General features: G+C 38.7%; 1 protein-coding gene across 1 annotated transcript in view; it reads right to left on the bottom strand.

The window, feature by feature from the left end:
• opn4xa (opsin 4xa) overlaps positions 1 to 10,517 on the bottom strand; it is a 30,430-nt gene extending 19,913 nt beyond the window's left edge. The window contains exon 1 of the mRNA XM_036595621.1: positions 10,299 to 10,517. Within this exon, the coding sequence (XP_036451514.1) occupies positions 10,299 to 10,471 (173 nt within the window). The 5' untranslated portion in view covers positions 10,472 to 10,517. The remainder of the gene's footprint in view (positions 1 to 10,298) is intronic.
• Positions 10,518 to 12,102: the final 1,585 nt, after the last annotated feature.

Below are 12,102 nucleotides of genomic sequence, written 5' to 3'. Positions count from 1 at the left end.
AATGCAGGTTGAATCCATGGATCCAACAACAAGTTGTTGGTTCCAAATTCTGACCCTACCATCTGTGCGCTTCAGCAGAAATCAAGATTATTAGACCAGGCTACATTTGTCCAGTGCTTGTGCCCACTGCAGCCTCAACTTTCTGTTCTTGGCTAACAGAATTGGAACCCAACAAGGTGCTCTGCTGTTGTAGCCCATCCACCTTAAGGCTGGGTGTGTTGTGCATTCTGAAATGCTTTTATGCAACATTTGTACAGAGTGGTTATCTGAGTTACCGTAACCTTTCTGTCACAAACCAGTATGGACATTCTCTGTTGACCTCTCTCATCAACAAAGAGTTTCTGTCAGCAGAACTGATGCTCACTGGGTGCTTTTTCTTTATTGCACCATTCTGAGTTGACTCTAGAGACTGTTGTGCGTGAAAATTCTAGGAGACCAGCAGTTGTTGAAATACTCAGCTCATCTGGCACCAAAAATCATGCCACAGTCAAAATCACTGAGATCACTTTTTTCCCCTCTTCTGATGGTTGATGTGAACATTATCTGAAGCTGCAGACCTGTACCTGCATGATTTTTCTGCACTGCTGCCACACGTAGGTGTGGGTGTACAGGAGTTCCTAATAAAATGCTTGATGAGTGTATGAATTATAGTTCACCCTTATAATGATCTTTTTCTCAATTAAATAATTAAAATATATTATTTAGGTAGTATAGCAATGTATTTAATAATCAGCAGGCAGGTTTGGTGGGTCTCACAAGAAGTAAAATCAAATTACAAATACATTACTGGACAAATGCATACAATTTTGGTAATGTGTTGGTTGTAATGCAAAAAAAGTGTTTATCACAAGATGCGACAGGCCAGTCTGAACATTACCGATCATATGTTTTCAAAAAAAGCCTAAAATGAAACCTGTTTGCTAACAAAAACATATTTGTTGGCTTTATGCCATGGCTGCTAACAGCTTTTATTTTGTCTGTCTTCAAAGCTGTTGTTCACTTAAAGTCAAAGGTATCCAACGTTTCTCGGCAGTTTGATATGTGCTAAAATTATAATCATCTTCGGTTTTAAACTAAAGAGACGTGGCTCATTGGCTAGATTGTACAGTTATGTTATAAATTCAGGCTTGGTGAGATTATAGTTTATTCAGGAGGAGAAGTCTAATGTTGAACACAATCACCTCGAGGGCAATAATTTTGTCTGAAAATTCAGGACAATGTAATGGAACCACCCCAAATTCAGTGTGGTCTGTTCTTTGGGATGTCCAGGACCCCCTCAGCCACCCCTCAGTTGGAAAACTGCAGACAACAGCAACAAAACAAAAGTTTGCCAAATGAAAGCTGTCCATAATGGTTTTAAGATCTTTTTGTGAACAACTTGCTAACTGGACGATTGGATTTTTCACCGCATTTGACTGGCCTTAAGCACAGATGTGGCAGTAATGTAAGCTATTCTACATTTAATGTGTAACGTATGACACTCTGGATGGATCCAGTAGGTCGAAAGGGGTGAAAAGGTCAAAGAACGCATAACAAATGTGCATTAAATGATGCAGGAATGCAGCTCAGAGGATTGATAAGTGTGTTAAAGGGGAATTCCACCAGTTTTTAAAAATATCTCAGTAATTCAGTTCTTGAGGTGTAATCATTCATTCAGAGTGGTATGATGTGAAATGGTTCATTGTAGAGATACTTACAGACTCTGATTTTCCTTACAGTGGTGGTGATGGGAAACCAGAATTTTTGAAAAATTGGTGGAGTACAAGGTCTCTGTAACAAGGTCTGTAATCAACAAAAGTTCTCTCTATACATAGATTTCCCAGCCACATCCTTCTGCTGTGTGAAGACAACTCAGCGCTATGGGTCTTAAAGGATGTGTAACTTTCAAGAAGCCCTTACTGAGAAAAGGAAACAGACAAAACAGAAGAACACTTGCAAATCAAAGATGCTGCTGGTGTTCTCAGAACAATGAACTGACCACTCCAGAAACCAGACCTCAGTGAATGTGTTTGGGATTACTTGGATTGTGAGAAGCAGAAAATATAACCAACTTCTAAGACTGAACTTTGAAGGCATGGAAAAATATCCCAAAACGATTTCATTGTAAAAACTGAAAGTCCCAAAGGCAAAGAGTGGACACACTAGATACTGAAAATGTTGCTGCAGGGCTGCAGTCAACGTCACTGATGGGTCCTCACTGGCCGCTGTCCTCTGGCCGAGCTCAGCTGCTGAGCCTCACTTTGCTGCTTTCTCTTCTGCCGTCTTCACCCCCCGACCTCACTGCGCTGCTTCTTCTTCTGCTGTCCTTGGCTGGGCTTGGTCTTTTCCACCATCTGCCTTGACTTTGTGGAAGCTTCATTCCTCTCCAGCCTGCTGGGTGGTGCGATCCCACTTCTGACGCCAGTGTGGTGTCAGCAAAGAAGAAGAAATTGCAGGAAACATTGCACTTTAAAGGCTCTTTTGAACATGCAGCAAGGTAGAATACCCGCACAGCACTGCTGAAACGGCCGAGATAGCACACAGTTCACTTTTAACCACACAACTATCCTTCATGGGTAGACAGTAAACCCACACAAACTACCCCACAGCCCAGCACAGAATGACATAAATAACACGTGTACACATCTTTAAGCTAACAACAGTAACTTATTTATAACAAACGTCTCTCTTACTGGGAGCTTGTGCCTTGCTAGAGCCTCCGTGCATGGCTCTGAATGGCCATGCTTCTCACGCTCCCATGACAGCATAAGCCAGTAGCAGTATGCTACATTATATTTAGTCGCTATGGTTTCTTGCATAGTACTATACTTACACATCTGGATCTGGCCTGTTACAGCATGCTTTTAGGCCATAGATGTACTGTCTACATGTTCTGAAGGAGGACTTTGAAAATGAAAATATAATTAGCCGCCTGACACTTTGAATGAGATAATGAATGAGAAGATAATCTGTCAAAAGTTAAGACCAAATGAGGATCAGACTTTTATCACCGGCAGTGACAATGGTGGATGACTTTTTCAGAGCTGGTGAGCCTTTTAGCTGCAGCAGTGCAAACATAGAGATCTGACTGGCACTTCGTAGTTGTTGTGCTAATTAGATTTGCTTGTAAAAGTCAGATTATAGATTCTCAATGAAATGCAGCAAGCATTCCAAAGACAAAAACACAGGAGAGCAGTCCAGTAAGCTTTTCACTGCTGTGTGGAGCTAAAAGCAACTGATTAATGTACTTGTTATTAGGAGTAAATTGGAAACTGATGCAAAGGTTAACGCTTGTAGCTGCCACTGAATAATGAAACTAATTAAGCGAAGTTTTATTCGTCTGCTTTGTTAAACACAACAGTACCAATAACTGCACTGATTAATTTCCTCTGCTTCATGCAAATTTGTGCCACACAATTCCCATACGCGCTGAACAGCTACACCACAGTGATTACTGTCTAGTAGTAGAGTTACATGTGCTTTTGCTTAATTAAGGTCAAATGCACATCAGCCTTGCAATACAGTCAATACAGTTACATAATCACAGTGGATTTGCTTTGTGGTAATCAATCCCACTGGAAGTCCCAGTCTGGGCTCACACATAAAATTAGAGAGCGGTACCATAGTCACTTCATCATGGATGTGTTTATCCCTATTGTGCATTCATTATACAGTAGGGAGCGTGGGGAACAACCTAACACGGGGCCCAATTTAACATGGACTGTTTACGTTGTTAAAAAGGTCAAGCAGCGTGAGCTTCTAGCCACATCACCACATTTCCTAGCCACGGTCTTCCACCAAAATTCAGAGCGATTCATCAGCGTTTTAAAGAGATCTGTGCCAAAGAGTGTTCTCAGGGCATGTAAGTAATTTTTTTTCGGTTACTGAGCTTTTTTTCGCTTACCAACTTTACATTACTTTAATGATCTTGTTGCTTACATTGTAGCACTGTTTTGAAGCATGTGACAAGCTCACAGGAAGTGCTAGCGAGGCTTAAGTACAGCCTCCGCACTGCAGTGTTAGTTGTTACACGGCATTACAACTAAGCTACGTTTAGTAAACAAAGGCAAATAAAGTAAATTTTGTCTTTTTGTTCTATATGTTTACACAGATTTTAAGACGAATAAGAGAAAACATCTGAAAACAGATTTTCTTCTACTTTATTCGTATCTTTCAGATGTTAGAATTTTGGTTTTAAATCAGTACATTAATGAAATTGACATTAACAGCTGGTCAAGCTGTAGCTATTCAGAAACAGTGTTCCATATTTTGCTGATGTGTGATGTTTTTTATTTGCTGTCCTTCATTGTTTGACACACAGTCTCATGTCAGATGTGTGTGCATCTATCAATCCAGCTGTCTGTCTTATAGATGATAATATATAATGTAGTATGGTTGGAAAATAGATTTATTTCTTACAATGTAGAATTATATTGAATTAACTTTGTTTGCATAATTTATCAGACTTTTCTAGCAAGTGTTAAACTGACTCTCTGTCTGTTACAGTGAACCCACCCATGAGGTAAATTGTAACATTGCGCTTCCTGTCATTTGTGGTGAAATTGTATATGAATGGTTGGTGCTAGAAACAAAGTTCAAGTGTTCAACTGTAGCAGAGATGTATATGTAGCTTATATAAAAATATGATTATTCCAACTTAAATATTTTTTAAATTATTCAACAAAAAACAAAATGTGTTAGGTTGTGCCCCTCTCTCCCCAATTAGCAATTATTTTAGGACAGTAGCAAAGACAACAACACCATGAAATAAATTATTCAAAGTTTGGAGGGGGATGAATATTCCTTCACAGTAATTCACTCTCAACACACCCGGACCTTGCGATTTAACAGTGTGTTGTGATGGCTTTTAATGTATATTTGACCTAAAAATAGATTTTTAATTTTTTTTTATTTCAAATAGGGGGGATATTTGGTTTAAATCAATGTCTTTACATCGCTGGAAATGCTGGCCATATACAGTCAGCATCTTTCACATTTCTACAATACTACAATAAACTGAGCCACTCCACTTTTCCCAGTAGAACCCCCTCCCACCCACCCCACCGTTAGACCTCTCACACCTACGGAAATTAACTGTGAATTCATCATCATACCAATGTGAAATATAATCATACGTCTTATGCAATATTCCATGTGCAATACTTTTGCTTTTTTTATGCATAATGTTTATTGTATTGATTTTTGTGAAGGATAGAGTTTATATTTTTTATCTTTAGTTTATTTTTCATTTTTATATGTCTTGTAAATATGGTAATAAGTAACAAACTGTAACCTAATCAAGAAATTAACATGGTTAATACCTTGTTTATTAATCCTCTTCTTCTTACTGTTTTCTTGAGTGCCCTCCTTTTGCTGCTGTAGCGCTGTAAATTTCCCCTGTGGCGGGACTAACAAAGGATTATCTTATCTTATTTTATCTTCTAAAGTTCTAAACACTCAAGGATGTTTAAAAGTGAGGTGAAGAAAGCAGCTATCTGTGATAATGTAAGACACTGCCAGGTTGTTATCTCCCACAGGCTGTAGCTCCTCTGGATTAAAAACCCTAACGCTGAATGAAAGAATGTTAACACTAGATTTTATTTCTTTTTCATTCTATTTTATTCTATTATTTCAAAAAAAAGACCCTCCTTTGCCTTGATGCAGACTTATACACTCTTGGTGTTCCAACAGGCTTGAAGAAGCTGGTACAAACATTACTGTTGATATGTTTTACAAAGAAAGTACAAGTACCGAAGCAGAAGGCTTTAGATCAAAATATCTTTATGATCATGAAAAACCTACATTCAATCAAGTGTATCCCATTGACTTGTTGACTAGTACTGGATGCAACCCCACCGTATTTAACTGTTTTGTTGTGAAGATTACAATAATTAGCTGTGCATGCTGTGGTCACATGAATTCATTCTGCATCTTCATCTTGACTGGGAGCGTCCAGAAAAATGTTTCGTCTTCAGGGATGTGACCTTCAAGAGATTAGCACAGTTGCAGAGAGAGCAAATCGCTACTGTGATTGCGAAAGCTGGACAAAATGCAAAAAGCGTGTTGGCGTTCCCCAAGGCCACAGTTTCAGCCCACTGTTGTTTCACCCTAATGTGCTGAGGTCCTTGGCCCGCCAGACAGAGTGACGCTTTCACCGAAGCCCACTGCAAACAGTGCGATAACTGCAGTCTTTTAAAGAGTGGTGTAAAAAGTACTCCAAAATTTAACCTGAGTGCTATTTCTTCTTCATTACTTTACTCCTCTGCTTAGAGGTTTATCATGTCACAATGTACAGGCTTGGCAAACTCTGTTGCACCTTCTGTGCAATACTGTATCACATGATCTTCATGTATGTCATAAGCCAGACCCTCTGGTATACCTGCAATTTGAGATTGCACCAGTACCAGGCTCTGGATTGCATATCAGAGGAGAAAAGAATGAGTCTGGTTCAATCCTGTAACAAGTCTATTCTGAAATAGTACACACTCTGTGTGATATGATGTTGTTAGCTGTGTATTTCTTCCTGTGGGGTAATAGAGTGTTCGGGTAGTTTGAGCATGACAACCTACTTACCTCACCTTAAGCGGTGTCTTAGTTAAAAATAGATCATTTTAACGCGTGGTAGTTTTTAAAGATAATATGTCGGATTAGTACTGGTCGATATCAGTACCATTTTTTCAATATCAGTATCAGCTAATATGCAAGGTTTCAGTGCCTGTATTGGCCGATACTTAAGATTTCAATATTGGTATCAACCAATACTCCATCCATCCATCCATCATCTAAACTGCTTATCCTTCTGGGTCGCGGTGGGGTGCTGGAGACTATCCCAGCTGTCATTGGGCGGAAGGCAGGATACACCCTGGACAGGTTGCCAGTCCAACGCAGGGCTCAGCCAATACTCATGGTTTCAATATCGCCATTGATTGTACGCAAGGTTTCAATATTATCATTGGCCGTACTCAAGGTTTCAATATTGAGCCTGACTGTACTCAAAGTTTTAATGCCAGTATTGGCCGATAGTTGAGGTTTCAATATCAAATTCAATGTTTTAATATTAGTATGGGCTGATACTCAAGGTTTCAATATCAGCATTGGCTGTACTCAAGGTTTTAAAACCAATAATGGCTGATACTCAAGGTTTCAATATCAGTATCATTTTAGCCAATACTCAAGGTTTTAATATTATTATCAGCCAGTACTCAATATCGATTTAGGCCAATACTCAAGATTTCAATAACAGTATCAGTATTGGCTGTTACTCAAGGTTTCAACATTGGTATTGGCTGATACTCAAGGTTTCAATATCAGTATCGGTATTGGCCGACACTCAAGGTTTCAATATCGGTATCAGCCAATATTCAAGATTTCAATATCAGTATGGGCTGATACTCAAGGTTTGAATGCTGATATTGGCTGATACTCATCGTTTCAGTATTGGTATAGGTATTGGAAGATAAGCCATTTTAGTACTGGTACTGGCTGATACTCATGGCGTCAGTATTGAAACTGAGTACTTTTCATGGTGTCAGTGTTGGTTTGTACTCAAGGTTTCAATATTTTTAGATGGTAATCTTAAGTGAAGTGAAGGAACAGGAATTAGAAATAGCTCATTTTCAAGTTCAGTCTATGTCAATCAATATTAATTTCAGTGTCGTTTCAATATCGACCTTAGGTGATACTTAAGGTTGCAATATCGATATCAGCTGACACTCAAGGGTCCAAAATTGGTATCAGTATTAGAAAAGAAAGTTGTATCGTGCAATCTCTGTATACGATGCAAGAACATGACCACATTCTGTTTGGGTCATCTATAAGCTCGATTCACTGATAGCCGATGTGAGTTCAAATTTGGCCAGCAGCAACAATATATTAAGCATTCTAAGTTTTTTCAGTGACAGCATTTTCGTAAAATATAGCAGGTGCCCACACCTGGGTGACCAGGCAACAGCTTGGGACACTACGGCTGGTTCTGAAAGTGCCGAAGGCGTGTGCCTGGGTGAATCAGCACTGACCAGAATGTTTACGCTGTCTTTGGGTATTACTTATAATATGCTTTGTCGCTCTCAGCTATGACTAAAATAAGTCTGACTGTCAGTACCATCAGCACACCCAACTCTCTAAGTCAGTAAAGCAAATAAGACAAGATTAGCAGTCATTTACTCACACATGAATGAAACAAGGCCTGCTTAGCTTGGAGTGGGCCATAAAACATCAAACTGCTTTAACAGTCAATAACATCAACATACTTTTCTAAAGACTTTTGACCTTGCAAGCAAGTCTGACTGAAGAGATGGGAAACGAAACTGTGAATGTGATTTAAAAAGACAAGCAAAGTAAGTATGTTAACCCAAAGTAATTTTGAGCTTTTGTGCAAGTGTATTCAGCACACTGGGCCAAACTGTTAGCTCTAGAGTCAATGTATGTAGTCTATGTATGGATTATGAAAACTAAAGTGCAAAAGCAGCCTGGGCCTAAAAAATTAATCTATTTTATTCATTAAAATGCCCCTTATGGTAATGCAGGTTTGTTGTTACAGTAGGCATTTCTGCTTCACTCGTTCTGGGAGTGAGAATAGTTATCATGCTGAAAGCTTTTTTATAGGCTGAAAGTAAGGATGGAATGTACATGTATGTAATTGGTGCTATAGCAGAGTGGTTAAGTCACTTGTTTTGCACGTAGAAGACTGAGGATCTACACCTCCCTCAAGGAAGCACCACTGCTCTCATTTTAGACGTGGCTTCTAACACTACATTCCTGCCAGCCTAATTATGCTACATGCATGTAGTGTAATTTGTTGTCATTGCAGCTCTTATCAGTGTGTCTATTGAAGAATCTCATTACGCAATGACAAAAAACATATATGACCACCTATCCAGCCTACAGCATTTACCCCACCCACTCTTGCTGAAGTGATAAAGAGTGCTGTTCCTGTAGCTGTTAGTTATTAGTAGAGTTACATAGAGTTTAATGTGTTACTGCAGCCTTCTAACCATCTGAATGGAGGTCATTTTTTTCCCATATCCCCAAGGATTTCAGTCTGAAGAGTCATATTTTCACACATTTCAGACTGGACCACTTCTTGAATAAGACACAACACAGGGCAGCCAATTAAAACAGAGGTTGTTTACATACAGTCTTAAAGGTACAATAACAAAAGTAGCCTGTTTACATTAAAGTGGAATTCCACAGATTTGTCACATAATAATTAAATAATTAAGACGTAAACAAAGTCAAGTTCAGAGTGGTTTGATGTGAAATGCTTCGTTTTAGAAACGTATTGAGCCAGAATTGTTCACAGTGGTGGTGATAGGAACCAGATGTCTGAGGCATTTAATGCCTCACAAAATGTTGCTACATGAAACGGGTATGAATACGATGCCTGGTGTCTGAGACATTATTTTACGATAGTTTTAAGAAGCTAAAATGTATTTCTCATAATGGAGGGGTAGAAGCAGGGTAAAATAAGGGAAACTAGTCCCCAGTAGGAACTGATTTTTTTTAGATTTACCATATTTTACCATTATCAACAATACAAATAAAACTCAGAAGACATGTGTAGGTACACAGGTGGTTTTGGATAGTGAATAAAATGGCCATATTTGCATTGTAGATGCAGTGACCCCTGGTTTCTATCAGCACCACTGTAAAGAAATCAGAGTTGGTACATTTGTCTACGATAAATCATTCACACCAAACTGCTCTGAATGACTTTGTTTACATAAACTACTGAATAATACAGAGATAGGTGAAATTCCCCTTTAATTAAAAAAGTGATTATAAGACGTTAACAAAAATGATCACATTAAAAGGAACTCCGGCTGTTTCTGATGTTGAGTTAGAGCAACAGTGGCTGCATGTGCCAACCACTGAGTGAGTATATATATATATATATATATATATATATATATATATATTTTGCTGTTGCTTTATGTCAGTTTGCTGCTTGTTGATTTATCCATATGTCTCCTTTGAGCAATTTTCATGTGGTGTGCTGAAGGCTCCCTTTAAAAAACGTTTAAAAGCTGTATTTGAACAACAGGGCCACAATCATAGACTCTACCATAGCAACATACAGCATGCGATCAGCTGGGCTTCAGCCTGCATAACCACAGCTGGCTCAAAGGGTCACACTAGGAAAACAGGTTATTAAAACAATTAGTTGCATTTAGAATTTATTGCAATAACAAGTTGTAATGCATCAACTTTGACAGCCTTAAAAATGCAGGAAAAAAGTAGAACCCAGCCCCTCTAATGACCTGATTTAGTGTGAAACTAAACTTTTGCCTTTCAGAAGAGCATAAGCTGAGGTGACCTACCAGAAAAAGGCGTACATGACCAGTGCGTTCCCCATGACTCCCACAGCCCCAATGACCGCCACGAAGAAAGCCACGATATAGTGTGCATGGTCCGGCACGTCCACCTTCCTGAAGAAGCCTCGGTCCATGTTCACCCCCTCCATACCTGTGACAATGGACACGCTGAAGAACATCAGGTTTTCCAATCACATTCTCTCTGTTATTATCTCTGTTGCTTTTTCTCTCTCTCTCCTCCTGTTTCTCAGTGCTCCCCCACCCTCCCCCTCCAGTTATGTAAGAGAACAGAACAGCACCAGTCGCGTATGACTTTGACTGATGGCTCAGAACCAATGCCCGGTGGCAAGCAGTGTGATTCGAAGGTCCTGAAGTATGAAACCTCTGCGCTTTCAAAGCTAATGTAGGACCCTGCAAACAAATCCTTTATGCTCATGCAGTAATCTGTTGTACATGTCAAAGGGAAAGGACACACGTGATGAAGGAAGCTGGAGGGAAATGTAAACATGCCTCATTTGCTTCACTTCTTTCGAGTCCAGCTTTCTGCTGCTATTCCGACCGACATACTCCCCCAAGCACTAGGACAATGCAATAACACAAGGCTCAAAGAACTTACGGGCGAGGTATTTTCAGGAACAAGTAGTACACCATGCATTTCAAAACATGTCAGAAATCCCAAAACCAAAACCAAAAGTTCAGGTTTCTTGTGAAAACTTTCTCACTTCTCAATGTGAAAATCAAGAATCCATCATGTTTTTGGTACCTAAACCACAAGAATCCACATATGACCCCACAATTCTTGCTCTTACATTACCCCCATATTAGTTACTGAATAATTCATAGTAGTTACAAAATCTATTTAGAGTTATTTCTAGTCATTATCTGGCTTGAGTTTTGATCACTAATTTTCAAATATGACGCATTTTGAATGTTCATTTTATTATAGCTTCCATTCTTGATGTGGCTTACTTCAAGTACGGCCTGTCCGGCCACATCATGAAAATATTTAGGCAAAAACTTTAATATAATTCATAGACCATTGCAAAAGCTTACACCTGTGCTTTAATTGTTTTTTATTTAGGATTTTAAATTTTCATTTTAAATTAACTGGTTTCATGTGGTTAAATTCCCACAACAGTTTAATTTTTTGGTTGGCGCACTTTGGTGCAATATTACATCTTTGAAAAGTACCTGTTCTGTCAGTTATTTTGTCAAAATGTAGATTTTAATACAATATTCCTGCATTTATAGCAAATCTATGAACTAGCAATGTCTGTATGCAATATTAGAAGCCACAACATGAGTTCAAAATGGTTTCACAAATAATATGGTATATAGTAGAATAGCATTATTAGAATTATTATAATAGAATATTAGAATACCTATATTCACACTAGGTATGCATCAATACCATTTTTTTCAGATCAAGTACAAGTATTTTTTTTTTAGTATTCACTGATACAGAGTCTGACACTATAATAAATTACCTACTTAGAGTTAAGTAGTTGTTAATGTAAATGCTACAATGTAGCTTAATAGTTAAATCATTCAAATCTGCTGATTTTAAATTAAGTGCATTAGCTAGCTATGCTACTTGGATTGAGCAGTGCTGCAGTGGAGAAGAGCGTGTTTTGTTCCACATCAGAAAAGCACCTCTGTACAGCTATAAGTAAGTATGTTTCATAGTTTTGATCCTCATCTGTCTCTTTCAACAACTGTCTCTGTAGCACAGTGACAGCAGGAATCACATCCAAGGCTAACACATCTGATGAGCTTACTCGTGGAGTTTTACGTCTTGTTGAAGTCTTTT

The sequence above is a fragment of the Colossoma macropomum genome, unplaced genomic scaffold, assembly GCF_904425465.1.
Source record: "Colossoma macropomum unplaced genomic scaffold, Colossoma_macropomum, whole genome shotgun sequence".
Taxonomy (NCBI): Eukaryota; Metazoa; Chordata; class Actinopteri; order Characiformes; family Serrasalmidae; genus Colossoma; species Colossoma macropomum.
Note: the sequence above shows the minus strand (reverse complement) of the source record. Positions and strands in the feature narration are given on the sequence as shown.